The sequence below is a fragment of the Microchirus variegatus genome (genome assembly GCF_963457635.1).
Source record: "Microchirus variegatus genome assembly, chromosome: 9".
NCBI classification, from domain to species: Eukaryota; Metazoa; Chordata; class Actinopteri; order Pleuronectiformes; family Soleidae; genus Microchirus; species Microchirus variegatus.
The window spans coordinates 18818202-18835481 of record NC_139810.1 but is presented as its reverse complement, the minus strand read 5'-3'; the positions used below and the strand labels follow the sequence as shown (position 1 = coordinate 18835481).

General features: G+C 40.4%; 1 protein-coding gene across 1 annotated transcript; it reads right to left on the bottom strand.

Annotated features, from left to right (window-relative positions):
- Positions 1-1080: 1080 nt before the first annotated feature.
- LOC310931854 (N-terminal EF-hand calcium-binding protein 1-like) lies at positions 1081-16958 on the bottom strand (the record flags this gene model as incomplete). The annotated part of the gene is made up of 12 exons (XM_083895091.1): positions 1081-1340; positions 1878-1969; positions 2100-2177; positions 2286-2398; positions 2537-2590; positions 3123-3202; positions 4409-4667; positions 7148-7245; positions 7776-7801; positions 8709-8817; positions 13992-14016; positions 16842-16958. The coding sequence occupies 12 exons, from the start codon at positions 16956-16958 to the stop codon at positions 1312-1314; spliced, it is 1080 nt and encodes a 359-aa protein (XP_083751217.1). The 3' UTR covers positions 1081-1311.
- Between the last annotated feature and the right edge of the window lie 322 nt (positions 16959-17280).

The window sequence follows — 17280 nt, the reverse complement described above, 5'->3', positions numbered from 1 at the left end:
AATCAGTCTTATTCAGTGAGGGATAATAAAAGAATAATCATTTTCAGACTTGCCACTAAGTGTAATTTACTCAGTGTAATAAACATGAATCTTTTTTTTGCTTTATTTAACACAAGACAAGAAATGAATATTTTCACGTCATCAACATGTGACAAACTTTATTTCATGCCAGAAAACAACATAACATCCACATAACAACTGTATTCTTCATTAAAATAAATTAACACAATCTCCTCTTGGCCAGAGCTCAATATTCGATCGTACTGTACATTTATCAGGGATCTACAACACGTGCTCACATCTTACAGCTCTCCTTAAGTACTGTACACAATCTCAACTGACTAATATCATCACACAGGACACTTTCTACTCAATGTCTGTAGTCAAAATATAAACTTCTACATAGTGTGTATACTGTGTGCTGTTGAACTCTTCTGATTTTACACTGCTAATGCAAAATAATGGCTTTGAAGTTTCATTAGTAGAGTTACAGTACAGGCAAACTGCACAGTTATTTGGTTAATTACCATCTGCTAATGTCTAACGACACGTCAGTGTAGCTCTTGGCTTATCGAAACAGCAGTTTATCCTATCTTTTCAATAGACAATCTAACAATAAGTGTCCATTTGTCACAATAAGGTCCACGTTTAATTATTTCCCTAAAGTGCAAAAGTGTCACACGGACGATGCAGACCATAATCAGTCCTTCACTTTGTTCTATCCAATGAAGACTAAGTATCAAATCTTTGAAGATGACAAAGCACAAAACCACAGAGAGAACAGGGAAATGCAGGTCTACTCTATATGACTATTCATGTTTTTTTTGTTTATTTTTTTTTGTTGTCATTCAGGAGAATGGGTGACGGATAATGATGGATGCATGGAGATATCATCGGTTTCTATTTTTCATTGACATACCTATAAGATGTACAGAGTGACCATTGAAATAAACGAGCACAGAGGAATAGCAAACCATGCAAATCTTCTTCGAAATTCCTGTGTGTCCATCAAATCAGAAGCAAGAAATTTGCGTGGAGCGCCTTGGAATAAATATTCGGAACAGATCCTCATAATCAAGCTTTTAATTTGTTTTTTTCTTATATATATAGATCTATATATAGATAGATACATAGATCTATCTATATATAGATAGAGAGATATATATGTAAACTTGGAGAGTCTGGCTTTGCAAAAACAATCTAGATCATTACATGAGGAAAGAATGAATATCAAGGAACAAAAAGGAGCAAAAACAATATCACAACGGCCTCCTGCTTTTATGGCGTTGAATAACAGCCGCTCTGCTCAGGTCAGTTGTTGTTCATAATCCACCATGAAGCTGTAAAATGAATATATAGATATGTCGCTGTCCATTGTTCCAGTCCATTGTTAATAAAACAATATTTTTGATAAAAATATATTATTATTATATTTGACGATCTTGTGTTCACAAGAACATTCACCTGCTCTTATAAGTATTAAAACATAAACAAGGAGTGTGTAAATATGAATAAAAACCACACTAAAACACACACACACACACATAACTAACCGTACATATTTTTGCCGATTTATCCATGTGTATTCCATGGGAATAGTAATTCCAGATATTGCACAGGGGGAGCTATTACACAGAATAAGTATTGCACAGGCGGTGGTTCACTGCGCTCTATAAATGTTATTTATGGGAGGTGTTAAACTGTATAAAAACAAGACACATCCACGCAGCTATAGTGTTTACCTCTACTGTTTTCACTGAGGAAAAAAGTCCTAATTAATTCATACAACTATCAATTAAAAGAAATTGCATACATGGGAGACTTTGTTAGTAAATTGGATATTATTGCTATTATGATAAGGTGTGGGGGGTTTCTACCTGGAAGCAGCATGGTGGAGACCATCTCCGGCTCTTCGAGTGAGTCGATAATGCAGCGCTGGAAGGTCTTATTGATGGACGACTGCAGGTAACTAAGTGGAAACAAACATGAGAAACAGTTGGGCATGGTGGACACATTCTGGTTGAGCAGTAAAAGTCCCTGAATGTTTTTGTTTTTTTGTTCTGCTTTATAATGCACCACAAAAGCTCTCGTGATCTTACCTCATCCAGGAGAGACGATCCTGCCAAAACTCATACATAATGAAGCATGATCTGTCTGGTAAGTTCTGGACTGAAACACTAAAAAAAAAATAAAAGAGAGTAGTGAGACTGGGGGAGAAAAAAAACAAGTGTTTTGATGTGGCTGCTTCAAATGACAGAGCCTGAGGCAAACGAAAAGACACGTACTGCAGGTTGTTTACTTGACTGCTGGTGGCGTCTGTGTAGATTTTGAGAGCTTGCTGAAACGGCTCCACATCTCTCTCCTTCACAGACAATTGTCTCTGAACCAGAAGAATGTTCTGGAGTAGAATGAGAGAGAGAGAGACACAATCGCTTTTCCAAATAATGTCCTTTCCAGGCTGTTTCATTTACATATGTGCAATATATGCTACACGATTTGATGCCAACCATAACCCTAACCCTTAAGTTGGACTCACCGATTTATACGTCCCTGCTAACGTGTCCTCTTTGAGCGGCTCGAGATGTGGACTCTGAAAATGGGATCATAAATATTTCAGCCAACCATGAGAACAACAACAAAGCTTTGGCTTTCACAAAGAAAGAGATCACCCTGTTGATATTAACACTCCAGCTCTTTCAATCAGCCCCGAGGCATGTGGATTTACAGAATATATTTTTCTTTGTCTATCCGATATCTAAGGTCATGCCTTCTCCATCATTTCAGATACATATTTTTAGTTCTAACAGTTTATGTTCTGTCTTCTTGTCAGCGGGTTTTTCTAAACCTCTCCATCGAGTCCATCGTGTATTCCAGTCTGATGCCCTATGCACAGCAATGCAGCTTTGCGCTGTGTACAAATCCTCCTCTCTGACAACATGTTGGATTTAGAAACCACAGGGCAAACACTGTACTGCTGTACATCTGCGAAAACAGAGCCTGCCTGACACTTCAGCCTGCAACAGCTGAGCCTCTGTAGTTTTGCAAAACAGAAATTTCTCCCTAATTATTGAAACATTCAGGCTGCAATTTTGACAAATCAGACAAACATATTTTATACAAACCTCACAGTCCAGTTTGTCTATGAGATGCTCCAGATGGTTGATCTGGGAGCCCCAGGGGTTGTCTGGCTCCACACTCACCCCTGACCTCAGAAAGAAAAAGATGAGCACACAGAATGTCTGATGAATGACATCTGATCAGCACAATGCACGTTTTGCTAATAATATTACTATACCTATTACTTCATATCCAAAAGAAAGTTACATCATTACATTACTGCGACTACTTTTGTAAATAAAATCCTCGCAATACGATAGAACACACGATACATGGTCAACGATACCAATAACATCACGATACAGCATTTCTGTGATAATCAATATATTGCAAGTGTAATGGCAAATTCCATTTCTTTGTCTCAGAGATAAAGCATTTCCCTAACACAGAATACTACATCCTTTTGTGAATTGTGTATTTTATATTGTGTAATTAGGATGTCTAGACTGAACTTGCACCTTACTACAACATCCGCAGGGACTCGGCTCCCCGATACCTACAGTAGACAAAGAGGTGTGAAAACAGCCTGGAAAGGCAGACTCCTTTGTCTACTGGAGGAAGGCGAAAGAGGAGTTGCTCAGGTATAAATGTGGAGGGCTCACTATGTTCTGGGTCTTTCTCCAGCTATAGGATCACTCGTGTGCAGATTGACCTTTTCTTTGCAAAGAAAATAAAACCAGCAGCAGAGAATTTCCACAACACAAGACAATCGTACGTCTGTGAAAAGTTACAAGTGCATGATTTCTCTATTTATTCACAACATAGAGGACAAAAGTACATAAAGTCTATGTATTGAATGTCGCTTTCTCTGACATTATCCCACTGTAAATTCCTTCTTCTTTGGCCGGGTAACTTCTGCCCAAGTGTCCCTCATTTATTTGAACAGCGCCGCCGTGAGGAGACTTCAAGTTGTGACGCCCGGCGACTGAAATGGGCAGAGACTATTTATTTTAGAGCGCCTTAAATTGTTAATTAAAATATTGTACATACCCCTCATGTACTAAATGTTTCTATTGGAAATGAATCCACTTTACTAAAACAAGAATTAGCAGTCAAACTGCAAACAATATGCAGCCCTCAAAAGCAAAAATGTCAGTCTCTACTGACCTTTTTATCGTATCGTGTACAATTATGTTCTTCGAAAGGACAAAAGGCAACTCACAATTTAGTAATGAGGTAGCATTAAACTACTACTGACTAACGTGCTACTACCCATCACTGATCATGAACTGACCACGTCACAACATGTTTACCTTCACCAACTTAATTTCAGTGTTTTCTGTCAGCGTACCTGTGGTGAGCATGCCAGAGTAAGGGTCAGTAGGAGAGAGGCACATGTTCTTTTGGATACGTCGGCCAGGACGCTTGGTCGCCTTCTGGATCGGCAGCTCCTGGGGCTTCGTCAGTATCCTCCTCCCTGTGCAGCCTTGGTCGTGAACAGCCTCCATAGCACAGTCCAGGGACGACTGAAGGGAGTGGAGCTGGGTGGTGGTCTCCCTCAGCAGGAAGCGCGTCACAAACTGACCAAGCACGGAAGAACCCTGATACTCCTGGAGGAAAGATAATAGATTTAATCCCAGAAATGTGCCATGGTCCTTTTGTTAGGAGTATTATTTATCACGTTTTGAAGTGGGAACTTACAACGCGAACAATAGTGAACAGCTTTTCCCACATAAACCCAATGCAAACCAATAAAAAAGGGAAAGGAAATGGGAGAATATTGTGAAAGAATGTATGCATCCTTTCTGGTTTGTGAAGGCCACCGCTGTTCCCTCCATTGTCACTTATTCTTACACACCTTTCAGTCTTCTACGCAAGTTCTGTATTTCATGCAAACACACTTTGATGCACGCCTTCATATGAGGGGCCGTGTAGGCCATAATTCCTTTTTTACCTCTCACATACACATACACAATTTTACCTCTGACATACACAATTGTACCTCACACATTCACAATTTTACCTTTCACATACAATTGTTTTACCTCTCACATGTAATGTGTAAAAAATGTAATGTGAGAGGTAAAAAAAAACGTAATGTGAGAGGTAAAACATTTAATGTGAGAGGTAAAATTGTGTATGTGAGAGGTAAATTATCTGCAATCTGCATGTTCATTCAGACCTCAGGTGACCTCAGGAGACTGTAGATGCTCAAACTATGAATTGGCCTTCATTTCCACCTGTCACATTCAACCAGTCCAAACCAGTAAGTGAATCAGTGGATGTATAAAACACAAAGTAATGGAGAATGTGCTAATATGACTGCTAATAATAGTGTAATATTTTGATGCCTGGTGCCAGTTCTTTCCATGGGCTTCAGTTCAACAGTGTCACGCCTTAAGTGCTTTCTTTGTCTGGACACAACTTTGCCAACTCAGTTTTTGAGGATAATGATGCCTGTCACCTGGCGGTTCAAAGAAATAGAGCTTAGAAGAAAATGGAGAGGGAGAAGTGTGGAAAATGGCCACAGATCCTTGGTTACATGTGTTCTGTTTTCTTAGCAACAGAGATGCTTCTCTCTCTCTGTGTGTGTGTGCGTGTGTGCATGTGTGAACCTGAGTTATTTTCTCATAATGTGAGAAAGGAGATGTGACAACATAGTGGATGTTTTCTTTTCATATCAGGACATCACACTAGCATTGGACATTTTTAGTCTGTTGATTTCATGATTCAAATCAGAGTTACCTTTGTACACATATTTTTTTTGATTTGTATAGCTACAAAACATCAGTATGCCTCAGTGATGGACACACTCACTATACGTACTCATACATAATGCCTCGGGCCATGAATAACTGGTGCAGAGGTATAGGCCTGCATGAGATATTGAAAAGCTTCGGAAACAACATAACCGTGCGAATCATGTTTCAATGGACGGGATATTATAATACGTATAAGCACATAAGCAAATTACATCCTCTCAAGTCCACACTTTGAGACTATATACACTGTTGAACAAAGACTAAATGACATTAATTCCCTGGTGCCACAGACCTTTTATCAAACCTTTTCTCTCATCTAAAACATCCCTTTCTCAAAATGTCATTGTGTCTCCCTTTTTTCAGAAATGTTGTGACTGATGAAATACTGTGTTTTGACACAGGGAGAGAATGCTGCAGAAGATGGCCGTGCAGAGAACGACAATAAAACAGAGAGAAATAAAAGTATCTGCTCCACTGATTAATGGATTGATTAAAAAGGGAGGATCTTTGAAAGAGGATAGAAATAGTGCAGCCAAAACATGGGGGGAATGTGTGCCGTGGAGCAGTTGGGCGAAGGACAATTGACATCTGATCAGCTGAACTCGCCTGCTTTCATCAGTAACAGCCACTGTCTGCACTGCAGTGGAAATAAGTCACTGCAGGGAAACAATCTACTGCTTCCACATCCTGACATTCTCTCTTCACAAACCTACAGCATATTCTCATTGCAAACACAGGCGTAAAGATTGACGTAGAGCGAGCTGAACTGTTGGTATTTCTCTGACAGATCAAACATGTTTGTTTTAACGGCCTTGCCAATGTCTTTAATCCCTGCTACAGCTCACGGATTAAACAGCTCGGCTCCACCAGGATTCAAAGCAAACATTTCATGCTCTAAAAGGCTATTGAGAATGAAGGGTTGACGATTTGATGAGATACTGTGTCGGATTCTTTTCATAAATGTACATAATACAGTGGAATAAACCCAGTAGGACCGGCGGCCTGTTTTGCCCCGCCTTTTGCCCTACATCAGCTGGGAATCGCACTAGAAATAAAATAAATTGGTCTACCGTGTTGTGATTTTCACTGAAAAGTAAGCAAGAGTGAAGCTGAAAATGGAGCAGTTCACAGCCGGTGATGCAATGTGTTGCAATTCTGTAATTCGGCTCCCACAAATAGGGCAACTTGTGATTAAATCTGCATGTTACATAACATACCCGGACATTCTCAAGTTGAAGTTGACATCAAAGTTGCAACGTGATACAGTTACAGACAGGAGATTTGTTATATTCAACATAGCGTTGAGGGAGTGGTGAACCAATATTCACCTCTTTAGTTTTGTCCATGGCCTTCAAAATGGACACATTCAGCTTTTCCAGAGCAGACAGGACATTGACATATTCTCCCAGAAGTGGGGTGAAGTAATCTGTAAGAGAATATCTTCAAGCATCATCAACGGAAGAAAAACAATACTGACACTAACGGCATTAATTATAGTTAAAGTAGTTCGGCCAGTGCCATAATTGCATCTTTCATCGTTTGAGCTTTTGTGGTAAAGTTTCAAGTTTAAAATGCCTGGAAAGCAATGACGATCATATCCTCACACACACATTAGTACAGACCAAAGCTGCAGTTAATTAGAACATTAATATAAATGTACCATTATCAAACCTTTAGGAAGGGACAGAGCTTTTAAGTGGGGTTTTACACACACTTTTGAGACAAAAACATCTCAGCCAGCTCATAAACCAAAGCCGGTGGTGTAGGAACCTCTTCAATCACTCACCAGTGAATGGTAAAACGCTGATAAAGCAAAAGTGAGAGTGAAACTGCTAGTTTCTCCATAATTCCTTACTCCACCACATTCTCGCACACATTTGCTTTGCACGCGTTTTGTTAGATAAGCATTAACACAATGCTCAAAAAGTAAAAGACGCAGCAATGACAGATAAATACCTGAGAGTTTGTCTATGTCCAGGTCCCTGTGAAGAAGGAAGAAATAGAGAATTGTCATGGATATGATGTGAAATAGCTTTGTCAACAGTGTTTTTGTGTTCTCACTGATGCTGTGACATAGCTACAGGCAACTGTGTGGTTCAGAGCGAAAGAATCTCAGTAAAATGAGTCAAACTTGACTGTTATTCATGGAACCCTGAGCCTGGACGTGAATTACTTTCAATGTTTTTGCCATTCTATCAAGTGGTTTGAATGCATATCAGCTGCTGACACAGTAAACTAAGACGATTACTAATCATGCACCATTGTGATAGACCCAAGTTTTCTTGTTTTATTTCTAAATAAGGAGGCACTGATTTTTACTGAGGGACATTTAGACAAATCCATTATACAAACATTAAACCTATAAGCACGTAGTCCAGTATAATGTAACTGTATCTGTATTTATTTTACTGGCACATTGGCACAGACAGTTTTCGTTTAGAAAGACATAAATAGGGTTTATTTTACCTTATATGACATCTACTTTGTTCTTTTTTCGGTGTAATGTTTCCTCAATGCCGGCAATGTTCTTAAAAAGTGGTGCTACCCTTTTAAGCTCAGACACCTGAAAGGTTATTCTTCACCGTGATTAGTGGGTGCTGCAGTGGTGCACACAGAAAAACTATATCCTATATATAAAACCAAACATTTATGAATGTAATAACGCTTTTTCAGTGATTTAAGTTGGCGCCACATGTGTAAACTCAGTGCTCAGTGTGCTGCAAGCTCAGGGACCTTCACGTCAGAGTTATGGCTCCCTGTGGAATATGAACATAATCTCCTCTGAAATGAAGCGATGACATCTCACTGCCAGGCAGCAGCAGCAGCAGAGCAGGAGGAGATACAGACGGCAGCAGAGCAGGAAGGTGTCCAAAAGAACGATGAGCTTACTCTTTCTGCTGCCTGTCGATGGAGAGGTAGAGCTCCTGCATCTGCTCGTCAGAGAGGATACCATCGGCGAAGTAAGACTGGAACTCCTCCAAGGACAGTTTCCCGTCATCTGAAAGTAAAAAAAAAAAGAAAAAAAAAGCCATCTTAATGAAGATCTTCTCTCTATACGGTGATCCTAAATGAACTGCAGTGACGAGCCCAAGGTGCTGCTGCTGCTGCTGCGAATGAAAGTATTCTGTCTTTATTTGGCTTTAACATCTCTATAGATAACAATGAGGAAACAACCTGCTCTTAAGAAGTCTTTCTCTTAGAAATGGAATTAAAATGCAATTTCCTTCATTCCACCGCTTTATTGCAACAGATGATAAGTTGTCGCTGATTAAACTGAAAAACCTTTACAGCCATTATTGCTGCTCTTTTTTTCTTCCTCTATGCTGAGGAGAGGAGATGATGAACTCTCTATTCCTTGCCACAAACTGCCTTTAGAGAAGCAGCATATGTGGCTGTTGACATTGAGAGAAGGGACTGAAGGCTAAAGCATGAGTAGCAAGAGCCGAGCTCCCTAACAGACTAACTTCACATGATAATGAGATCTTGTCAGCTTTGCTCTGTAAGCAGTGAAACCTACAGAGACTCTGCTCTCAGATCCCTGCCAGGCAGCAGCGCTCTGACTGATGAGCCAACACAAAATCATATCATCTGTTATTTGGTAAGAGCAAAAGAGTTGTCGCCAGCTGTCTGTGTGGATGCCAGTGGACGTGATACATTTAGCAGCAGAGGCTTGTTTAGGACAATAACAAATTCCCAAAATGGTTTTGTGTGCACTTTATAAAATTAAGAAAAAAAGGGGAACAAAAATTGTTTTATATCGCTCAGCTTTGCTGCAATAAAGTCATATCTGTAAAATGAAATGCTATTAGAGGAGGCAGCATCATAAGTCCTCTCCCAAACTTCTTCTTTCCACATGGTGGAGGAGTAAACACAGTCTGTGTTTGCACCTCTGACTCATTCTCCGGCCTTCTCCATCAGGGCTGCTCTGTCGTAGATTCACACCACATTAGACACCTCAGCAAACAGGACACAGTGCTCAGATGGCACATTATTATGCAAGGGTTCACTTTCACACGCAGACGATCTGCAGCGGCAGAATGCTTAGCTCCGACACTGAGAGGCAGTAATCTGTTTGGCATTTTAATGTGGAGAAACGAGCACTGGAGGCACAGCGTCACGATCAATGTGGAAACTATTACTAAGTTATTAATGATAGTGGGGGAAGAAACTTCAGTGCAATAATGACTGTTGCCTATTGTGAAGCGAAGGGAAACACTGCGCGTGCAAACCCATTGCCTGAAAAATCTAAAAATATAACACAAATAAAAGAGGAACCTGTTGTTTTATGGCTTTGAATCTGTGTTTTCATTATTGTGTTTTTATGTCTTTTTCATATATTGTATTTATTTCATTGTAAAAAAACTTTGGGATTTTAAATTATGTGAAAGGTGCTGTATAAATGAACTTTAGAGCTTGAATTGACACACTCTTAGAAATAAAAGTGCAAGTAGAACCATATAAGGTTCTTCGGCTTGTCCTGATATAGGAGAACCCTTTTTGGTTCCAGGTAGAACCTTTTATAAACTCCTTACTGTTACCAAAAACCCTCTTAAAACCCCTTATTCAGGAAAGGGGTTCCAAAGGGTCCTCTGGATCAAAATGGTACTTACTGGAACCACCAGTGTTACCAAGAACCCTTGAAAAACAAATGGTTCCAGGTAGAACCTCAGCCCTTGTAGAAGAACACTTTTGGAACCCTTATTTCAAAGAGTGCAGGTTAAGTTCCCATCAGGTAAACGGCATCCAGCGTACTCCTCTTTCCAGAAAAATGGGAGGGTTGTAGGGCATATGGTGTAAAAAATCAAATATGTGGATCATCCACTTTGGTGACCTCTTGATAGGGAGGATAAACATTTTTTTATATGAGTTTATGTTTAAAAACGTGGGTTTACTGGCTCGATTGGTGATTTATCAAATGACAAATGTGAGGATTTACAGTCAGGTTAGTTTCACTGTAAGAATCTGTTCGTCACAGATATAATACACTTGTACATTTCCCCTAAAACACTACACACTCATGGCAGACCACACATGTAAGCAGGGCCGGCCATGGGGCCCAAAGTAAAATTGGATTTATCAACAGCAATAATAATAATAATATAAAGCAGTAAATTACATTACACTTCTGGGGGAATTCTGCACAGTTTGCCATTATCATCAAAACTTGCATCATAAACCTTATATTGGCTTTATTCCTAAACAGATTTTCACGTAGTATTCAAAATGTCACAATACTTAAATAGACAATAAAACAACAGACAATGCATTAATTATGAATGCATGATTTTTTTTTATAATGCCATGCTTAGGATCTGGTTATGTTGTCATCATGCACAAAAAATAAAATAAAATAATAAAAAAAAAAGATAATTAAATACTCTAGGGGGCCCCCTGGTGGATATGGGGCCATAAGCAGGCGTTTAATTCACTCGTGCCTTGGGCTGACTCTGCATAGAAGAACTATACTCTGTGGTAACAGTACAAATGAAGATGAATGTGTGAGGAGAAATAACAGATCACTGTCACATCAACAGTCGGCTCTGACACCACGGTGAGGTTTGTTAAAATCAACACCTGTGCAGGAGCGTTTTTGTTTCTCACGGCACCGACGTATATGACAGCGACGTGTCTCAGTTCATATGAAATAAAACTGCAGCTCAGGCTGTGGCTTTAATGAAAGTCTCTCTGAAGCTCAGGTTTTTCCTTGAGGGAACCGTTACGCCGACAGCGTTAAAACCAAATCACAGAGAATGAATCCTCAAGTCAAATAGGGCAAAACAAGAGGATGAAGAACTATCAGCTTTTATCATATTAATGACACAAAAATCAATTAATTCATCAAGTTAAGAATGTTTTCAGCTCTTGCTTGGAAAAATAAAGCATTTAATTCATAAATGCCATGCGAATATTTGCGTTTTCATAGACGGCAGCTAATGTTGTTGTCTTCCATTAGCACTGCAGTGCATCTGTACATCGAAGCATCCTTTGACAGTCCTGCTGCAGTCTACAATCCTCTCTCGCTACAGCATTAATTAGACAATTCATTGCGAGTGAACAAAGAAGTGAGGAAGAAATCTCACACTGATCATTTTTTCTGTGGGCGTCTCAGGGAAAAAAACTAAACAAAGCCACCTTATGCATTTATGTGCCACCTATCGCAAAGAGCCTGGTAAAAATCGGAGAAACAAGAGCTGGTTTTAAAATAGAATTTTGAACCGAAAAAAAGATAGATGCAAAACTCCATGTTTGTTCAAATAAAGCAGTCGGTGACTTGTGTTATCAACGTTGACACTGAAACATTTCTTTCTAATAGGACAGATCAAATATTTAGTTTCGTCTTGGTACACTGTGAATGTTTAATTTAACATCTCCGAGCAGAGTGTGCAGCAACATAAATGTAGCCATGAAATTATTCAAAGCCTTTGGTCTCTCTACATCAGCTCTTAAAAAAAAATATGAATCCCTCACTGCAATATGGACATAGATTGTTTTGAGTGGGTAGTCGTGCCTTTATAATGTGGTAAATCTGCAGTGCTCCAGGCATATCATGGCAGCCCACTCAGTGGCGATTAGGAGGAGGCACTTTCCTCGCGGGTGCACAGTGCAATGAGTTTATGAAGATGAAAAAAACCAGGCTGCAAATTTCCAGATAACTACCACACACGTGACATCGCTCTCCTCGCTCCCTTTATGACCAACCTCTGTTTCTCTGTGTTAAGGAGCATGTTAAGGAGAGTACACCCAAGAACATCCCTTTTTTTTTTTTTTTTTACGAGCCTGTAACACCTCTCTGTTGCATTGTCAGTCATTATTTTTTACTACTAATTGAAAAGTAATCACTCGAGACATGACACAGCATGAAAATACAAATGCACGCACCCGTTCCCTCATTTTATGAGGTTTGAATCATTAGAATCAGCTAAAGGGGCCATAATATGCAAAATCAACTTTTTAATACTCTGGAGGCCCTATGAGTTGGCAATGTTTGAAAAAAAAAAAAAAGACTCATGACACGTTTTTGTGGTCCGCCTCAGTCTAAGTACAGGAGATAAAACATGCAATGCACTCATTGCTACGTCACAATGAGACATTTGTGGAATTGTTGTCTCGCGGAGCTCTGCTTTGTCCCTAAAAAACACGAGAGTGCAGACGAGGACAACAGTATCTGGAAGATCGGAAGCGAAAAGAGTGCAGCACAGAGCTCTACACAAACTTCCAGCCTCAGAGGATTTATGTGTCCAGTGGATACATTTTATATATGACGGCAATGTGCCGGCTAGAGTCGACAAATTATCGCTTTTCCAAATGCTAACTGCTGTTAGCTGCCGGAGCCTCAGCGCCTCTTCCTGTGATGGCACTCTGACCAATCAGTGGTTGGCAGTCTGACAACGTCACTCATTGTATCAGCTCAGTTCCCTTGGAACCTTGCCAGAGCGGGTACTAAAAGCAAGTACCAGGTACTGTTGCTAGTGGAAACCACAAAATAACCGCGCTGCCGAATCAAGTCGAGTTGCGCTACTGGAAACACACCACTTATTTAAAAAACTTTTTTCACTCCCTTAAACTGTGAGGGACCCCGGACAACCCCTGCTCATGACAGCACACGTTGCATCTTTTTTTACGTAACAAAATCCTCCTGAGGAATCTGATCAGTGTACGTATATAGTCTACATGTATTAATAACGTCCGCCTGCATGAATAAAAAATTAAGAGCAAAAACATGGCCCTGTTTGTCAGTGTTGCAGAGCTGTACACTCCATATTTTTCCCAGGAGATGTTTGGAGGGGAGGAGGGTCCTTTGAAAAGAAGAGGGAATTTAAACACAACACTGTAACACATTAGTTAGATGTATGTTTGCAAGAGAGAGAGGGAAAAGCGTGTGGAATTCACATTTAAAGGTCCCCAGTGAATTTGTAGCATTTGGAAATAAATAAGAACAAAATGCACACAGTGGCACATGAGGTCAGGGTAATGTAGAGCCAGTTTATTTCTACTGTAAATGTGTTTATGAATATTATATATGCTGCAGTATTTACAATATATATATTTAATATATATGTAAGTTCAGGCATAGAACCCACTGACCATTATCTCAACTGAGCCATCAAATACGTCTTCTCGCCTTTAATGAACAATATTATATGCAATTAGATGTGCATTTAATTTACTCACCATTTTTGTCTGCTCGTCGCAGGATCTGCAACAAAAGAAGATCTGGTTTAGGATTTTAGGTCTGGATTTGCACAAATGACACATGATACTGGATAATGGCGTCCAAACGTGATAACAGTAATGTATAAAAAATGGTTTGGGTGCCATTTATGTAAGCAAAATAATCCAGAGACTCTCTTTATTAATTCTCAAGCCAACATCAACATCAAGAGCTGCATTTTTTATTTTTCACATGACACTTCTCTGCGCCAGAAAGAAGCTTTCAAAAGGTTGGTAAATATCGATAGAACTGTTTTGAGATATTTGTATTTGTAGATATTTCCTTTTTTAAAAAAAAAAAAAGAATAACAATTTGAGCTGTGAACACTAAGTCATTTTTAATGTAATCAAGTGAACCAAGCTGGAGAGAGGACACGTGTGACAGATCGTGGTGGCACCTCTTTAGTTTCATTGTTTTATCTCTGCTCAGTGTGGACCAATAGAGTCCAGAGGCTGCTCTATCATCATCAACATCATCATCATCATCATCAGAGGAGGAGAGCCGTGCACTCGCTCACATCCAGCTGTCACCTTTCTAGCACACTGCTCACATCACGTTATTTATATCCACAGAGAGTCTCGGAAATTCTGAAGGTATAGTGATAAGCAAATTCACAGAATATAAACGAAATCTAGTCGACTGCGTGACCTGCTGGTATCACGACTTTCGAACGCAGGTGAGCGAATTAAACTTGGAGGAAAGAAAATCCCAGTGAATTCTCCTTAAACCATGCAAAACAAATATCAAAGGAAGTTGAAGGTGCATTATGTAATAAATCTAAAGCAACTGGCCATAAAATCCTCCTAATATGTAACAGAGACTCAGGAATAATGTTCATTTAACAAACTGAACTCACCAACAACAACAATACAGCCAAAATATTTGCATTAAAAAATATATTTTGCAGACTGCAAATCATGTTTATGTTTATGTTTTAGCATGTGGCACCACCTACGGCCGTTTACCAATCATTGCAGTCAGTAGAGTCTCAGCTACCGAGCAACCACGGGTTGCCAGTTACGTCAGAAAACGAAACCTAAAAGACCTCGGTATTTTGAATTTGAATGTAATAACTGTTTTTGGCCACATTCTTACATATGGCACCTTTAACTAGAGATTGAGAAGATAACGGAGAGCAATAAACTTCTGCTCTGGAGAATCCTAAGTAGGAGATTAACCTGTCTTTATTCCTCCTTTGTGCTGCTAAATGAGAGTTTGGATGGAGGTGCTGTCCTCCCACAGAGCTGATGAAAGATCCTCAAAAAGCAATATGACTTAAATGGCTGCTGCTCGGTTATAACTTCCATTTCTTGCCACTCCCCGGGGCCTGTTAGTGTACCACACTGAGTTCACCCTGAACACGAGAAAACTACAGCAGCAGCAGCAGCAGCAGCAGGAGTAACAGACACACAGAGAGGACATCTACAGTTTCTCAGCTGTGAAACATCACTGCTTCCCATCGAGCCTCTGATGATGTTGTTTCAATAACAGCAGCGATATGCCTCGCAGGGATGTAAATGGCAAAAGACACTGCAAAAAACCTGAGTGTATTGACTCATTTCATTAGGAAACAGTTCACACAAAAAAAAACAGCTCATGACAGGAAACAACAAAGAGGTCACGACAGCTCGGACAAGTGAGACGAGAGCGTATAATCAAGGAGTAAATGAGCACATATCAGCCACAGTAAAAGGTTCGGTAAACAAATGCAGCATATGGGTCTGGAGCCCGCATGGATTCTAACTGCATTTAAAGCTAATGTGCTCTTGCTGCAGTCTATAATGCTCCCTTCACTGGGCAATAATCTGCCTGAAGGAAACTGAGAATGTCATTTTATTAGCTAGTGTTTTTTGTTTTTTTTGGAGAATACTTCAATACGTCAAACCAGTGGCAATGTAGCTATAAAGGACACACATTTGTTAGAACACTGCAACCCCAGCAGTGTTATCCTCCACATGCTGAATAAATAATAAGTTTCCTCTTTTAATGTATATCTCACTGAGGAGATTGTGCTCATTAAAAATACACTGTACACCAAAACGACGTGCTTCAGCTTGGGCCTCGTTGTTAATCCATCCGTCCATTGATCCATTGTCTAGCGCTTGGCCAATCCCAGCTGACATAGGGTTCACCCCGGAGAGTTCGCCAGTCCATCACAGGGCCACACGGAGGCAAACAACCATTCACTCTCACACTCACACCTCCAGTATCCATTCAACCTAATCCACAATCTGCATTTTTTTGGGGGGGGGACTGTGGAAGAAAGCCAGAGTACCCGGAGAGAACACACACACACACACACACACACACACACACACACACACACACACAGGGAGAACATGCAAACTCCACACAGAAAGGCCCTCAGACGAAACCAGAATCCAAACCGGTGACCTTCTCACCGTGAGGTAACAATGCCAACCCACTGCACCACTGTGTAGCCTCTCATTATCATATAAGAAGGGAAAAAATGAACACTGACATAGTGAATCTAAACACTGGTGTGTCAGAATAATGACTTTTGATAATTCACGCACCAACAGGGTCTCACCTTTCCTTACATAATAGTGTTACTGTACATGAAAGCTGCACATGCGTTCAGGTCAACATGAAGCGTTCTACGCTGAGCGCAGAGGAAGCAGTCGTCCGTGCAGCTTTTTGTCAGACGACAGCCAAAGCATGCAGTATAGATTTAGACCACGGGTATTTTTAAATCGCAAGGTGCTATGAAAAGAAAATGAAGCTTAAATTGTCTCTTAACCCCCTCCCCCCCCACACACACACATAAGCAATGTAGCCAATATACTTACATCATGAAAAAGAGAGATGCCTTGATTCTGGTTGTGGTCCATCTCCTGCTGCTTTCTCAAGTGTTCGTGCTTAGCAGACTGAAGACACATGGTGATCATCTCTGTACACGCCAGCATTTTGACAATGAGATTTCTGCCTCTTTTGCTTTCAGGCTGTGTTTTTCCTGTGGACGCTGTCCTTGTCAGGGTGGATGGATGGAGGAGAATGAGGAGGAGGAGGAGGAGGACGACGTTGGTGCTGCGATCGAGTGAGGATGAGACAACTCAGCCTGCTGCCTGCACGACGAGAAGGAGAGAAGGGGGGGGGAAACAAACTCCGCCTCTACATGACCAGCATCATCAGCAGTAGCAGCATCATCAGCAGCAGCAGCGATTCATGAAAAGCCCGAGGAATGCACCATCTGCTGGTGAAGACACACACACACAGAGATACACACAC